Source organism: Phacochoerus africanus, chromosome 2 (genome assembly GCF_016906955.1).
Source record: "Phacochoerus africanus isolate WHEZ1 chromosome 2, ROS_Pafr_v1, whole genome shotgun sequence".
NCBI lineage: Eukaryota > Metazoa > Chordata > Mammalia > Artiodactyla > Suidae > Phacochoerus > Phacochoerus africanus.
Window position 1 is genome coordinate 74089316 of NC_062545.1, and position 17031 is coordinate 74106346.

The following is a 17031-nucleotide window of genomic DNA, read 5'->3' on the forward strand; positions in this document are numbered from 1 at the left end:
CGCGGATTGGATCCTGCGTTGCTGTGGCTCTAGCGTAGGCTGATTCGACCCCTAGCCTGGCAACCTTCATATGCCGTGGGAGCGGCCCAAAGAAATAGCAAAAAAAAAAAAAAAGGAATAAAATCGCTTCTTGGAAAAATCAGTTTTTTCTGTTATTTACTTATTATTCATTCTTTTCCTGTTATTTGTTTGTTATTTTTTGTTATTTTCCTATATTGTTTTGTGACAATAAAACTGGAACAACAAAAAATTGGAACAGTAATAAAATAATAAGAACTTCACTTTGGTTGAATTTCCCCTATTCAGAGCTAATGTAGGTAAAAACAAAGTATTCATTAGTTTGTTACAAGTAAGAATAGATTTTAGAGTTAGGTAATTGTGCTATGTATAATAGGTTAAGAATAGTTTAGACATACATGGAAAAACATAATAATAATCTTGCTTTTAATGAATTTTGTAAAAAGCTTTTAAGTTTTAGGAAATTAAGTTGCTTTTATATAAAAAATATTTTCTCATACTGTCCCCTGACTATAACGCTTTGAAGTTTTTTACCCTAGGTTTTAATCTAAAAATGAACTTTGTTAATGTCAGATTCTTATGCCTGTGACCTTTCTGGCTGTTAATGATTAGCTTAACATAATAATAGGTAGTAACCATAAGATGCTTTGTACCAAAACTTATTTTTACCTAATTTTTTTTTCCGCATGATGTTTTGTACCCATTTTAGTTTTACATGTTGTATTGTATCCGTTGGTTTTAATTAAAATCCTTAGAATACAATGTATATCTACTATACCATGTAATCTAAAAGTTTAACCTTTAAAAATATGACCTAAGCACTGTAATGTAAGTTACAATTAAGCTGTCTATATAAACTGCTACTTATGATAATAAAATTTGAGCAGTCCAGTGCCCTGAAAGAAGGGACAAAGAGGCTGTCTCCATGTGCATCACTGACACTGTCCATCCCCGTAGGGACACCCTGGCTGCTGGATCTGGACTCTGGCAGTTGACAACAAGAAGCAACCAATGAGTTCCAGTCCCACTTAGGATACAGAAAGCCAAGAAGTACTGCCCCTACAAACACTTTTGCTTTGGACAAGTACAGGAGGAAGAGTAGGAGCCAAAACAGTAAGAGGAAAAAACCTGAAATTTTAACAAATTCTTAAGAACCACATATGGGCTATGTGATAGCTTAGAAACTCTGGAAGCCACAGATACAAGATGAGTCTGCTCTCACTTGTCAGCTCTTTTCCATAAGCCTCCACTGGTACTCATAAGAAAAACTGGGAACATGTCAAGAAAACTCAAAGACCCTCCCTTTGGTGACACAGGCATGAGGAAGACAACCACCTACCACTGGGGGGCACTGGGAGGAAGCATGAAACCCATGTTCTTTCATACAAAGGAAAAACCATCTGCCATTAATGGAGTGGTAAAAAACAACAACAACAACAACAAAAAACTTCCTGTCCCCTGGTCACATGAAAAGGTTGCTATAGTAGGCTACTTAAAGGGAGAAACTTCAGATGCTGAAGAGGGGCAGGAAACCCATTTGTGACCAGGATCCTGCCCTAATACACAGCAGAGGTATGCTGCTAGTATGATGGGAAACTTGCTCTCATTTAAGACTGCCTCCCATTACGATGCTGATTGTGACTGTCATGGGGAGAAGGAGATGCATCCCTAAAACTCAAGCCCAAAGCCTGCATGAGACTGAGGATAGAGGGGGAGAAACACTGTCTGCAACAACCACAAGCTTTGCACAAAGAAACAAGCAACAGATCTCTACAGCTGAGGGAAGGGCAGGACCACAGAGAAAGATTCCACTTGCAGTACAGGTGTGTAGTCTGCTAAAAGCAGGGACACTGAGATAAACTCTCTGACATTCTATGCCACACACTAAATACAAAGTAGAAGTGGTCCACTACTGGAAGAATTTGAAATCTGTGGTGTACTGAAGGTAACGATATCAACAATAAATCTCAAACACAGATCAACTACTGATGGGCATTACTTGGTTCTCCCACACTAATGGGCTGATAGGAGAGGTTTTCCCATTGCAGGTATAAATACTATTTATCTCAGTTTCTACTATTATTTTACATACAATGTCTGACATTCAATAAAAAATTATGACATTAAAAGGCAAGAGACAAAAGTGACAATGACCCATTGTCAAGAGATAAAGTAGTCAACAGAGCTAGATCCAGAGATGACCCACATATTGATACTATCCAAAAGGAATTCTAAAATAATTGTAATTAAAGTGCTAAGGAATCTAGTGGAATGAGTGGACAATATTCAGAAACAAATGGAGAATTTCAGCAGAATAGATAGAAACTATAGTAGAGTTAAATGGAAATGCTAAAAATAAAAACATAATGTCGAGAGATAAAGAATCACTTCAATAAGCTTAGCAGCAGACTGGACACCGCACAAGAAAGAAATCAATGAACCTGAAGTAAGTCCATAGAAATGATCCAGACAAACAAAAAGAGAAAAAGAGAGTGAATAAAACAGATGAATGCATCAGCAGAGCCGTGGGACAATATCAAATGGTCTAACATAAATCTAATTGTAGTCCCAGAGGGAGGAGAGAGAGAGAAAACAGGGCAGAAGATTGCTTGATGGTATAGTAGCTAAGAATTTTATAAAATTAAAGACAAAAAAATTCAAGAGGCTCAGAGAATTCCAAGCAGAATAAAAACAAACACACCTAGAATCCTCATAGTAAAATACTGAAAATTGGAAATTAAGAGGAAATCTTAAGGGCAACCAGAAAATAAATAAAAATATTACATATAGAAAATATATGAGAATTATAGCAGACCTCTCATCAGGAACTCTGAAAGCCAGAAGGCAATGGAGTGATTTTTTTAAAAGTACAGTTGAGTAGTTTTCTTCATGGCACAGCAGAAACAAATCCAACTAGTATCCATGAGGATGTGGGTTCAATCCCTGGCCTTGCTCAGTGGGTTGGGGATCCCATGTTGCTGTGGCTGTGGCATAGGCCAGGAGCCACGGCTCCAATTCAACCCCTAACTTGGGAACTTCCATATGCTGCAGGTGTGGCCCTGAAAAAGCAAAATATAATAATAACAATAATAAAATAAAATAAAGTACAGTTGACCCTTGAACAATGGGAGTTTAAACTATGCAGGCCCACTTATACACAGATTTTTCTAAATAAATATACAAAAAAATACATGTGGAGCATTGTGTGCCCACTTATACACAGATTTTTTTTCAATAAATATACAAAAATATGTATGTAGAACATTGTGTGCAAGAACTGTACTGAAGTGGACAGTTTTTCCTTACATAGGTATCCTTAATTTAAAATTAGTAAAAAAAAATAAAATTAGTGATGTTAGTTTTCTTACTGTTTTATAACTTTGCTTTCAAAGAATTACATTACCATACAGTATGCCTCTTTTTTGTAACTGAAGAAACTGTATCATCACAGATAAGTGGTTTTTTAAAAAAATATAATGATGTTTCCAATACCATATTAAGTATATGACATAATACTGTATGCCATAAACTTTTTTATCACAATTCACTTATTAGTGTATGGGCTAGCCTACCATAAAGCAATCATATTGCTGATTCTTCCTTACCAGTGCATGAATCATGATACCTGTACATAAATTATACCTGTACATTATACCATAATTACCGCTCTAAGCCCACAGGAGCAATGCAGTGAGAGAAAGCATGTATGTGTTAGGAAATGCTGAATTTTGACTGGTAAAAGTCCAGTCAAACAACAACCACAAGCTTTGCACAAAGAAACAAGCAACAGATCTCTACAGCTGAGGGAAGGGCAGGACCACAGAGAAAGATTCCACTTGCAGTACAGGTGTGTAGTCTGCTAAAAGCAGGGACACTGAGATAAACTCTCTGACATTCTATGCCACACACTAAATACAAAGTAGAAGTGGTCCACTACTGGAAGAATTTGAAATCTGTGGTGTACTGAAGGTAACGATATCAACAATAAATCTCAAACACAGATCAACTACTGATGGGCATTACTTGGTTCTCCCACACTAATGGGCTGATAGGAGAGGTTTTCCCATTGCAGGTATAAATACTATACCTGAGTTGTACAAAAAAATAGTCTTTTTTTTTTTTTTTTTTTTGCTTTTGAGGGCTGCCCCACGGCATATGGAGGTTCCTAGGCTAAGGGTCGAATAGGAGCTGCAGCTGCCAGCCTACTCCACAGCAATGCAGGCCCTGAGCCATGTCGCAACCTACACCACAGCTCATGGCAACACCGGATCCTTAACCCACTGAGCAAGGTCAGGAATTAAACCTGTGTCCTCATGGATGCTAGTCAGATTCGTTAACCACTGAGCCACGATGGGAACTCCAATAGCATCTTATTTTGTGCCAAACAGGCAAGATATAAAGAGGATTTTAAAAAGCCAAAGTCAAACCTTTGTATCTTAGCTCTTATTACATTACTGGCAATAGCACTAAAAATAAATATAGAAAACGAAGAGAAAGAAAAGGGAAGAAATAACTCTGGTCTCTGGAAATAGAAATGACTGCAAGGCTTTCTATTGTGAGCCCTTGCCTCAAAACATACACAATTACAGTGAGTAAAGACCTTCTCCTTACTTCTCAATACTCTTCTGTTTCAGAAGTCAGACAGGATAAGCTAAAAATTTTCAGTCCTGCCTACCTACACTCTAGTTGTCCACAATAATTCCAAAATTTGCAACTGTTGAATTGCCTTTCACTTTCAGTGTTATTGGACAAATCTTTTGGACACAATCCTGATATTTAAGTAAGAAAATGGAGGAATTACTATAACATCTACCTAAAATGGGCTTCTCATTTCTCTTAAAGGTTTGAAATATTTTGATTGCATTTTGATATGGGGATGGGTTTTTGAAAAATACATGTTTATTTTAGGAAAAGCAGACTTTATAAACCATTATTGAAAATCTCCATGCTTTAAGAGCACAAATCAGTCTATTATCTTTTAAAAGCTCTCTTTAGTTCCAAGGAGACAACAAAAATAACTAGTCATTAAATGTGTTATATTTATGACTAATATTTGTTATTACCCAATGTAATACTTTAGAACAAGCAAACTTGGCAGAGTTGTGGCTTCTATGTGCTACATGTATAATTCAGCATAGGCCATCAAAGCCCTTTTTATAATCAATGTGGTCATTTTTATGGAACTTTTACATGATAAGCAGAGTGGAACAGTAGAAAAACATTTGATTAGGGATCTCAAGCCACAGCTTTAGAGTTGACTATCCAACAACAGCTCAGTCATAAGCAAGGAGTTCTATGATGTTCTACTTCCTTAGTGAAGAAGAAAGGAAGTAACTGATATACTTTGAGGGAATTCATGCAGTGGATCGCATGCAGTGATTAAATCACGCAGGATTAGTCATGTATGGCTGGATTAAGTAATTTTTAGGGCCTCATCCAGCTCTGGGATTCTGTGACCAAATGACCTCTAAGGTTTCTTCTAGCTCAGAAAGTATATATACTTAGGGAGTTCCCATTGTGGCTCAGTGGTAATGAACCCGACTAGTATCCATGAGGACTTGGGTTCGATCCCTGGCATCACTCAGCGGGTTACTGATCCAGTGTTGCCATGAGCTGTGGTGTAGGTCACAGATGCAGCTCGGATCTGGCATTGCTGTGGCTGTGGCGTAGGCCAGTAGCTGCAGCTCCAATTTGACCACTAGCCTAGGAGCTTCCATATGCCACAGTGTATGGCCCTAAAAAGAAAAAGAAAAAAGGAAGAGAAAGTATATGAAAGTACAGAATATGAACATAGAACATATTTTTTCCCATTTTAAATTGTTTCATAGGTTACAAGTATAGTTTTGCTTTCACAACTCATTGGTGGTGATGTCTATTATTTACATGATGTCAGTCAAGTCTTTAGTCAGAAATGTAACCCCAACTACAATGTCATTCTGGGAAAAAAATTTCACTGTATAGGAGTACACTGCAGTAAAATTTAGAGCCCATCTGTGAAACATTAGAGAATACTGTCCCACATAGTAACATTTACCAACTAAACTCTGGTGTTATTCATTGCTTTAGAGTTAGCCTTTAAGACAGCTGATACTACTTCTACCTCTCAAATATACAATAATATAAAAAATTCGAAAGTACATTTCTATTTGCATCAAAATTGTAAGGTAGCTACCTTTGTGTGTGTGTGTGTGTGCCATTTCTTGGGCCACTCCTGAGGCACATGGAGGTTCCCAGGCTAGGGGTCGAATTGGAACTGTAGCCACCGGCCTACACCAGAGCTACGACAATGTGGGATCCAAGCCGCGTCTATAACCTACACCACAGCTCACGGCAATGCTGGATCCTTAACCCACTGAGCAAGGCCAGGGATCCAACCCGCCACCTCATGGTTCCTAGTTGAATTTGTTAACCACTGAGCCACGACGGGAACTCCAAGGCAGTGCTTTTAAAGTAGGCATTTAAACTCAATACATGAAAAACTGAAATGTGATGTTCAATTACATCTGTTTTTTGTTTTTTTTGGTTTTTTTTTTGGCTATGCCCACCACATGCAGAAGTTCCCAAGCCAGGGATGGAATCCAGCCACAGTAGTCCAAGCCCCAGCAATGACAATGCTGGATCCTTATCCCGCTAGGCCACCAGGGAGCTCCCTCAAGTTTTAAAGATGTATTAAAAAATCAAAGACAGCACAGCATTTTCCTTAAGCTACTTCCTTTATTTCAAAATGTCAAAAAACTAAAGATGTTCTTGTGCACACACATATGCTATGAGTTGAAGAATCTGGAACTATGCAAAGAATTTTTCAATATGACTTTAAAAAATGAAACATTTACACACTTTAGTGCTTAATACTTATTTTTTAAATCTATTGCTGATGCTACTTCTAGAAAGCAATGACTCAACCAGAAAAATAGTAAAGGCTACCTTTCTTTTGTAAAGTGCTTAATGTCAACCATATCCAAAAGCAATGGTTTTTAGAAATACATAATATTAAAAAGGTGATCAAAGAGTCACTACTTACAGAATCACATATGCCATTTTATAACTTTGCATGTGTAAACTGATTTTATCTGCATTAATGAAAGACTGTTTTCAATGGCCCTCAACAATATGCTTCAAATCAAGATAGAACTATTAGCATCAGCAGCGTGAACAGTAGTAACAGCAGAACAAACCCCAGCACATTTTAAATGGATCACAGCAGATTAGAAAACTGTAACAGCTTTTGGATATGTTACATATCCAAGGATGAGCCTTCTCTTTTAAACTGCATATATGGTAAACATTTTTTAAAGCAATAAAAAACACTTTCTTGTCCCTCTTTGATAGCATTTTACAGTGTATGATTTGGATTTAGATTTTTTTTTCTTTTTTGGCCATTCTGTGGCATATGGAGTTCCTGAGTCTGGGATCCTGAGCCAGATCCCAGCCACAAAACTTTGATCCATGCTGAAGCTGTGGCAATCCCAGATCCTTAAACCTACTGTGCCAGGCCAGGGACTGAACCTGTGTCCTGGCTCTGCACACATGCCACCAATCCAGATGTGACACAACAGACACTCCGGGATTCAGATTCTTATACCAATTAAGCCGAACTCTTGTTTCTATATAGAACAGGCTTTATATTTTCAATATTTAAAACAATGCCTATTTCCACCAAGACAGAGAGATGGAATTAGCAAATGAAACACCTAACACTAAAAACCTGAGGGGGAAAAATGTGAACAATTCTGAAAAGAAACTTTTTTTGAAGGGTTGATACAAATATTCCAAAATAGAATTTGTTTTCTGAGCGTGAGATATCTGACTTCATTTCAATCATATATCACTTTTATCTGATTTAAAGAATTTAGAAAAAAATAAGCATCATCTTAACTGAACTGCTTTCTGTATCAGTCTCAATCTGATTCATGTCCCCATATAAACCACTCCATAGTCTTAGAGTAAGCATCCCCTCAGGTCCCTGTCTATTTTCTGAACCTTAAGCTTTTTTTACTCCTCCTTTTTCTTCCCTCCTAAACTCCCCAAGTATTCCAAGAGAAAAATCTCTATTAAAAAAAAATCACAATTTAAATACAGTGTGACAATGCTACATTTGATTTAAAGTAGTAATAAATTATAAATTGCCAAATAACTTAATTAATTCACAATGCAAATCCCCAGTATAAAAAGAATCCATCTTGCCCTGATTATAATAAAGCAGTCCAGTGATTTCAAATTACTCATGAAATAAAGGCAAAAAAAGGTGTAAAATACTATTTATAAAAGTCAAGTAAGAAACCAGGTACCATAAATCTTTTTACAAGGATAAATGTAATGTGCCTTCCCACTTCTAAAAATCATTTGGGAGGTTTATAATTAGTGGTTTCAAAAAATGACTTTGAGGAAGCTAGAGACTGAATTACATATTATTTGTAACATATGACATATTAAAACCTATGTGACAATAATACTGCAGTGGTGAGAAACTTAAATTACTCTTTGGACCTGTTACTTTTTGGCAAGTAAATTTTTTTTCAAATTCTGCTATAACTGATTAATTTTTAAATGTCAGTTTTCAAAAACTTTGCTGCTTGTTTCTGTATCACTAAAGAGATATCACGAGTCTCAAAGAGTAACAATGTCACTACAAAATAAAACAAAGATTGTTCTTGCATCTTTTGTTATTACAACAAATACACTTTAAAATACACATTGCTATGCCTGGAAATTAAAAATACCTAAACCCTTTAAAAGGGGCTGGAAAAGGAAAGAAAAATTGAGAATTCTTATTTAAAAATAAATCTGAAGTCCTTGCTGTTCTTAAGAAGTTGACTTGTCAAATCATGATTTATCTTCTTTTGGACCAAGCTGTGTCTTCCACCATTCATCCATGGAATACAATGTTAAGTCTCCATTCTGCAGATGTCAGTTTGAATTTTCTTGAATGTTTGCAAAGCTGGTACTGGACTTGAGACGTTTGGCTAAATAAATCAAAAGCATTATAACTTAATTTCCTAAACATGATTATTCATTATTTTTATGTAAACTACAGTATTCACTTTTTAATTCTATGTTTGACTCTAAATATATTCAATCTTTTAAGACTTAAAAACCTAAATCTATTTTTTTCTACCAACCTCAAGAAACATAACTTTGCTAGAAGCTGCACATGACTTTGTTAGAAGTAGTACCAAGTAAAAGAGACAGAGTTTACATCATCTTGAACATCACAACCTTAAACATGTGATATAAGTGAAAGTACTCTATTTAAAAAATGGAGGTGCTATAAGGTATAATAATAAAATTATATTAAAAGTCTAACCTAGAAATCCAAGTCTAAATTGCTCTTAAGTTAATTCAGTGAAAAAACTCTGTACTGTTAAAACATTTAAATGGCTTACAAAGAAAAGTGAGCTGTACATTATACTTGTACACAAACACATGTACCCCCATGTTCATTGCAGCACTATTTCCAATAGCCAAGACATGGAAGCAACCTAAATGTCCATCGACAGAGGAATGGATCAAGAAGATGTGGTTCCTACACACAATGGAATATTACTCAGCCATTAAAAGGAACGAAATACTGGCATTTTTAGCAACATGGATGGACCTAGAAATTATCATGCTAAGTGAAGTCAGTCAGACAATGAGACACTGACATCAAATGCTTCCACTGACATGTGGAATCTGAAAAAAAGGACACAATGAACTTCTTTGCAGAACAGATACTGACTCACAGACTTTGAAAAACTTATGGTTTCTGGAAGAGAGGGGTTGAGGGATGAGAGGATGTGCTGGGGGTGCGGGATGGAAATCCTATAAAACTGGATTGTGATGATCATTATACAACTATAAATGTAATAAATTCATTGAGTAATTTAAAAAAAATTTTTTTAAATTAAAAAGAAAGTAATCTAGCTTCTAATTAATTACTAAATTCATTAAACTAACCAGGTAGCAATACTAGGGAGTACATAAACCCACAACTTCCTTGCTTCTTTATTCTCTATCTGATAAATCCCTACATCCTTCAAAATTAAACCCCAGGGATCGTCTCCTGGTGAATCCCAACACCTCGAATGCATCCTACCCTCTTCTGTGGTCTGACCATATTGTATATACCTCTATTACATTTATTGTAATTATTGGACTATGGTCAGTATGTTCTTTGAGGGCATCTATTGTGCCTTGTTCCTTTTTTTGAATCCTTAATTCATACTATAGGACTTGATGAGTGGCGGCATAAAGAAAAGTAAATTAAAATTTCCATGAGGTAACAGCATAAGGACTGTTTGCTTAGTCTAGCATTTCCTTAAATTCATCATTTAATTCATAAATAGTGCTTCTGTGAAACATTAATAGGTATTATGGAAAGGTCCTATTGTCAAGTTTTGGGAATATAATCTCCAAGGCCTTAATTTATATTCAGGTAATTATGAAGCTCACGAGAAGGAATCTCACAGGACTAGTATTTTGAGGAGCACACTCTAGGAACTGCTAACATTAAGTATAATGTTCTTTTATTCAACAAATATTCCTGAGCACTTGCCATGGGCCAGGTACTTTCTAGATGCTGGTGATATAGTGGTGAGCAAGATAAACAACACCCTTTTTCTGTTGGAACTTACAGTTGAGGCAGGGTAGACAAAAAAGGCAGAAAATAAGTGGAAAAGTTAATTTAAATAGCAATTAAGGAGTTCCCATCGTGGCGTAGTGGTTAACGAATCCGACTAGGAACCATGAGGTTGCGGGTTCGGTCCCTGCTCTTGCTCAGTGGGTTGACGATCCGGCGTTGCCGTGAGCTGTGGTGTAGGTTGCAGATGCGGCTCGGATCCCGAGTTGCTGTGGCTCTGGGGTAGGCCAGTGGCTACAGCTCCGATTGGACCCCTAGCCTGGGAACCTCCATATGCCGCAGGAGCGGCCCAAGAAATAGCAAAAAGACAAAAAAAAAAAATAGCGATTAAGTGCTATTAAAGAAAGATGATACAGAATTAGAAGAAGGGTATATTCTTAGGTCAGGGGGTCATTAAAGGTCTCTTTGCCTAAGTAACCTTTTACCTAAGACCTGGGTGACAAGGAGCTAGTCAAGGAAAGTAGGGAGGGCAAATACAAGAGCCGTGGAAAGAGGGCATTGTGAATGAGCTTGGTGTTTGAGACAAGCAAGAAGAAGGCCAGACTGCTTACATACAGCATCATGGACAAGGAGAGAGGCGGATACTAGGAGTTTAGGAAGGCAGATGGGGGCCAGGTCACATGCAGCTTGGACAGCAGACCTTTGAATAAGTTTGTATTTTACTCTATGTGCAATGGGTACACAGGAAGGATTTCAAATGAGAGAAGAGCACTTTGTTTTAAATTTGTGTTTAAAAATCTACTCTAGCCACTATATGGAGAATGGATTGCAGTGGGTCAAGAAATGGAAGCAGGTGTACCAGTGAAGGGACCCCCTGCCTTGGTGCAGATAAGAGACGATGATGGCTGGGGATGAGGCATTACTGGTGGAGATACAGAAAAGATCATTTAGGATATATTTTTGGAAATAGTACTGGCAGTACTTGAGGATGAATTGAAAAGGGGTGGGAATGGGGAAATAAAAGAAAAGGAATAAAGAAATTAGAAGATATTAAAAAGAAATTAAAAGAAAACAAGATTTGTGGCTTGTACAAGCAGAGGGTCAGTAGTGACTTCCATGGAAACAATCAAAAAACACTGATGAAAAAAAACACATGAAAACAATCAAAAAACACTGATGGAAAAAAAAAACACTGATTGGAAGTGGAGCTAGGTAGATTTGCAAAGCAAATAAGATGCTAAACTTTAAAAGTACATCAAGCCCTGAAAAATAAAGTATCTCAAAAGTGAGGTCCTTACAAGATTTTGTTATTATTCTAAATGTGTACTGTTAGGACTGTTATTACATATTTAGAGAATATCGACAATATTTAAAATACTTTACTAAATACACGCCTCATAATGTTTCTCCCCTCTAGTAGCCAGCTTTTTGAGATAACGAGACATTACAAATTCAGATCTACAAGTATTCTTTTTTTTTTTAAGGTTAGATATATTAGAGGTGAAGTTAGATAAATCATAAAGAGGTGCCAGAATGAAATTTACAGGGAAAAGAATTTTTATATCATAGATTTCTAGATTAGGAATAATATTTGAAAGAAAAAAGGCTTAATTTTTTTCCTTCAGAAAATATTCTCTTTTTAAAAAACTAAAATTACTAAGGGATAGGCCCATACTTTGATTCCAATAATAAACAAGAAACCTATGAGACTTGGCTGGCTGGGGCCTTCTAGTTAGCCCTTTTTCTGGTCTGTCCTATTTGATGGGGGAGAAAGGAAAGGAATTAATACATATTGAGCATGTGCTATATGTCAAGTAACTCTCTTGCAACTACAATTCCAATTTGTTCATAAACAAGTTGTCTGTCTGTGTGTAAGCTACAATTTCTCCCTGCCTGCTGCTCACTGGGTGGTTCCGCCATGGCTCCAATAGACCTAAGACCCCCCTACTATATATTTCCCTATTATGGCCATTTCAGGTCTGCAAAGCCTTTGTGGTTATTCCTCTGTTGTTGTCAACCCTATTCCAGGGAATCTAGCTTTCTCGATGAAAGCATCTGAAAGATACTGTATGTTAATGTTTGATTATTAAAGTCACTTATAAGCTTACACTTCTCTTCCATTAGTGCAGTTGAAAATCTGACAGCTGTTTTAGGCTAATAGAGCTTAAGTTCTCAGAATATACATCATTTCTAAAACAGGCTTAAATTTTTTAAAATACAGATTTTTTATCTAAATAAGTGAACAACTGTAAAAAGAAACTTACGTAGAATGAGTTTGCGTTTCTTTTGCTCTGAGTGAAGAAAGCTACTAAGGTAGAAGACAACAGGTAGAAAGAGAATGAACACCGAAACAGCAATTACAGGCACTGTGTCACTACAAGGGACTGAACAGTTGAAAGTTCGACTCCAAAGTTTTCGGGTAATATTCATCTGGAACAATAGCACATAATGTTACTCAATTTTATATTGAATTTGTCTTCAATTTCTTACAATTATTTTTTTAAGAACAGGAACCTAGAATTTAGACTAAATATACATCCCTAAAAAATCTATTGATAGTTGAGGACAATTTCTTCTGCCAGGGAAATAGGCTGGTTCACAATTAGTCACTGTATAATACTGTCCAAAGAATGTCAACTTTTCATAGACTTCGAAGCAAGAACTTGTATCAACAGGAATAAAGTTAGACTGTACTTCATTCATTAAAAAAGACGTAAAAGAGGAGTTCCCGTTGTGGCTCAGTGGTTAACGAATCCAACTAGGGACCACAAGGTTGTAGGTTTGATCCCTGGCCTTGCTCAGTGGGTTAAGGATCTGGCATTGCCGTGAGCTGGGGTGTAGGTCGCAGACATGGCTCAGATCTGGTATTGCTGTGGCTCTGGTGTAGGCCGGCAGCTACAGCTCCAATTAGACCCCTAGCCTGGGAACCTCCATATGCCACAGGAGCAGCCCAAGAAATGGCAAAAAGACAGGAAAAAAAAAAAAAAAAAGATGTAAAAGAGTAACTATGTGAGGTGATGGATGTTAATTAACTTGACTGTGGGAATCCTTTCATAATGCATATGTATATCAAATCATCATATTGTACACTTTAAATATATTACAGTTTTATTTGTCAATTATATCTTAATAAAATTAGTGGGGAGGGCTTGCAAAAACAATTTTTTTTCATACGTTACATATATAATCTCACTGGGGTTCTTGCAATAGTTTTAGAATGGAAATTAAAATATCAACTTTATAGGGCTTCTCTTAAACATCTATGAAATGTTTAACATCTTAGCTAAGGTATGAAAAATTCTTACTTGTGGCAAGTATATGTTTAAGTACATAATTATCTAATGAGTCATGGAAACTTTATTAAATAACATCATATCTTATTTAGCAGCATACTTTAGAAACAAATACATTTAGGGACAGCAGTACCTCACTTTCCTTGAGCTCATGGTTTTTGTCAAAAAGACTAAGTGATGTAAGGAAACTATCAAATTTAATGTAGAAAGCTGTTCTTGCATGGATTTTGCTTAATTGAGATATGGTTTGCAAGTGTACATTGTATTTTTTGCTTATTGCAAGATGGATGTTCTAAAATAGGTTGTCATGTTGATTTCCTATGCAATCCAACTTATACAACCAACAATCATTTTTCTTCTTTGTTTTAAAAACAACGAAATAGGAGTTCCCGGCATGGCTCAGTGGAAACAAATCTTACTAGCACCCATGAGGATGCGGGTTCGATCCCTGGTCTTGCTCAGTGGGTTAGGGATCCAGCACTGCCGTGGGTTGCAGCCTCCGCTCAGATCCTGTGTTGATGTGGCTGTGGTGCAGGCCGGCAGCTGTAGCTCCAATTCAACCCCTAGCCTGGGAACCTCCATATGCCTCGAGTGTGGCCCTAAAAAGACGACAAAACAAAATAATGAAATAGACTATTACTTTAAATATATACTTATTATTTATTGAGAACCAGGTACTATTCTAGATATTAGGAGCACAACAGTAACAAAAATCCCCACCCTGCATCCATTTGAAGTGTTTTTTTTTACCATCCTGAATATTACTGATTCACTGTAATTCACTCTGAGCTGCTATAATTCACACCTATCATTCTCAACCCTTAGGTTTAGCAATTTTGACTGCAAATTCTCTGCTTTTAGCCATCAATTTCTCAGTTTCCTCTAATGCCTCAAAACAGGCAGCCTATTCCCACAAAAAGGTATGATCGCCATCTAGTGGTGCCCCATGTAAAGACAAGCTATTCAATGGAGGAAAAAGGGGTTTTTTTTTAAACCATTCATGTAATCAACACATGTTATTTAAGGGCCAGCTGTTTTCGAGGCACTGTTCTAGATACTGAACAGCAAACAAAAACGGATATGAAGTCCTTGTCCTCATGTGGCTTATATTTATTAAGGGGAGACAGATTATAAACAAAATTTTTCTGATGGTAATAGATATAAAGGAATAAAGCAATGGAATAGGAAATGACTGAGGGACAACTTCAGAAACACGGCAGCAAAACCTAGAGAATTCCTGAATTAGCAACAAGTGCATGAGAAACTGAAATGCAAACATTTCACACCACCCACACCCTGAAAATGACACACATTAAATTTAAAAAACAAAATGTATAGAGTATACTTATAAAAACATTAAATCACTATGTTGTACACCTGAAACTAATTTAATGTTATAAATCAACCATAATAAAAATGCACCAAATTATTCACTGGCTTACAAAGTACCTTGTTAATATCCATTTTAGTTTGACAGATTGGGACAGTCTGTGACTTTACTACTTTATAACTAGTTATTCCTGGTTAAAGATGGCTTCTGCATATTCCAATATACCTCTATAAAGGATAATATTGAAGGCATATTCAACAACACCACAAAATATGTATCATTCAGAAGCAAAGTACTTACTGCATCTTCCACGTCAATACATAAATGTGTTCCAGATTCGGCCTTATTTTCAAGTTCATTCATTTTCTGCATTTCACTGTACAGACTACTCAGAGTTTTGTACTTTTCACGACATTTTTCACACACTTCTGAATAATTTCTTAACTGTAGAACACTGTGTGTGCTCCCCTAAAATGTCAAAGGCACATATAATACAATAAACATTACATCTTTTTTTTTTCTTTTTTGGGTGCACCCACAGCATATGGAAGTTCCCAGACTAGGGATCGAATCCAAGCTGCAGCTGCAACCTATGCCACAGCTGTAGCAACACCAGATCCTTAACCCACTGCACCACAATGGGAACTCCCTACATTTTTTTTTTTTTTTTTTTTTTTAGGGCCACACTTGTGGCATATGGAAGTTCCCAGGCTAGGAGCAGAATCAGAGCTACAGTTGCTGGCCTATGCCATAGTCACAGCAATATAGGATCTGAGCCACGTCTGCACCCTACACCACAGCTCACAGCAACCCTGGATCCTTAACTCACTGAGTGAGGCCAAGGATCAAACCCACATCCTCATGGATCCTAGTCAGGTTCTTTAACTGCTGAGCCTCGAAGGGAACTCCTCCCTAAATCTTTTTAACTTAAGCTATTGTCCTTCTAAAGGATCGGAAATAGTACAGTATGTTAAAGTGCTGAGCTGTGATGTTGGGCAGGTTGCTAATGCACTCCATAAAACAGGGATACCCTCACCTGTATTACAAGTTCCAAGGATGAGAGACTGGTATATAAAGTCTGAGCAAAATATGTAGCTCTTTATAATTGCCCCTGAATTTTGAACACCACTGCACTATCCACTGTCAACTGAGCACACTAGCTTATATGCTAAGTTACTGATACCTAAATAACAAAAATGTCCTAATCTGAAAAAAGGACAGAATGAACTTCTTTGCAGAACAGATACTGACTCACAGACTTTGAAAAACTTATGGTCTCCAAAGGAGACAGTGTGGGGGGTGGGGGGATGCGCTGGGGTTGTGGGATGGAAATCCTATAAAAGTGGATCGTGATGATCATTGTACAACTATAAATGTAATAAATTCATTGGGTAATAAACAAATTTAAGTCTTCTTATCCATGAACATGAAAACAAAACAAAACAAAAATGTCATGTTATTTTGTCATTTATATATCTGCTCTCATCTATCCAATTTTCCCTGAATAAATAGAGTATGCCTTTGCCTGTGCTGACTTCAACAATGTAGCCTGCCTTATTGAGACAGAGAAGACTTTATCAACAGGAAAGGAAAAGGCGCCCAAACCACATCCCCTCTTCAACCCTCTTACCCCAAGGCTTGTAATCCAGGCATTTCTAGTCAGCAAAAAGGGACTAATACAGAAGAATCATATAATCTAAAAGGAAGCTAGTGGCTATAACATGAAATTATGTTAGTGAATCTCAATATTTTCCACTTCTGGGGCTGATATTTGTATTTCAAGAACAGGTTTGCTAAACAGTCAGTTCACACTTTTGTTTTCTATTTCCTTT

General features: G+C 36.8%; 1 protein-coding gene across 1 annotated transcript in view; it reads right to left on the reverse strand.

Moving 5' to 3' along the window:
* Positions 1-6712: 6712 nt before the first annotated feature.
* Positions 6713-17031, reverse strand: part of OSTM1 (osteoclastogenesis associated transmembrane protein 1) — a 39218-nt gene continuing 28899 nt past the window's right edge. Inside the window, exons 4-6 of the mRNA XM_047762166.1 lie at positions 15500-15667; positions 12841-13006; positions 6713-8981 (exon numbers count right to left, since the gene is read on the reverse strand). Coding sequence (XP_047618122.1) covers positions 8926-8981; positions 12841-13006; positions 15500-15667 — 390 coding nt within the window. The 3' untranslated portion in view covers positions 6713-8925. The remainder of the gene's footprint in view (positions 8982-12840; positions 13007-15499; positions 15668-17031) is intronic.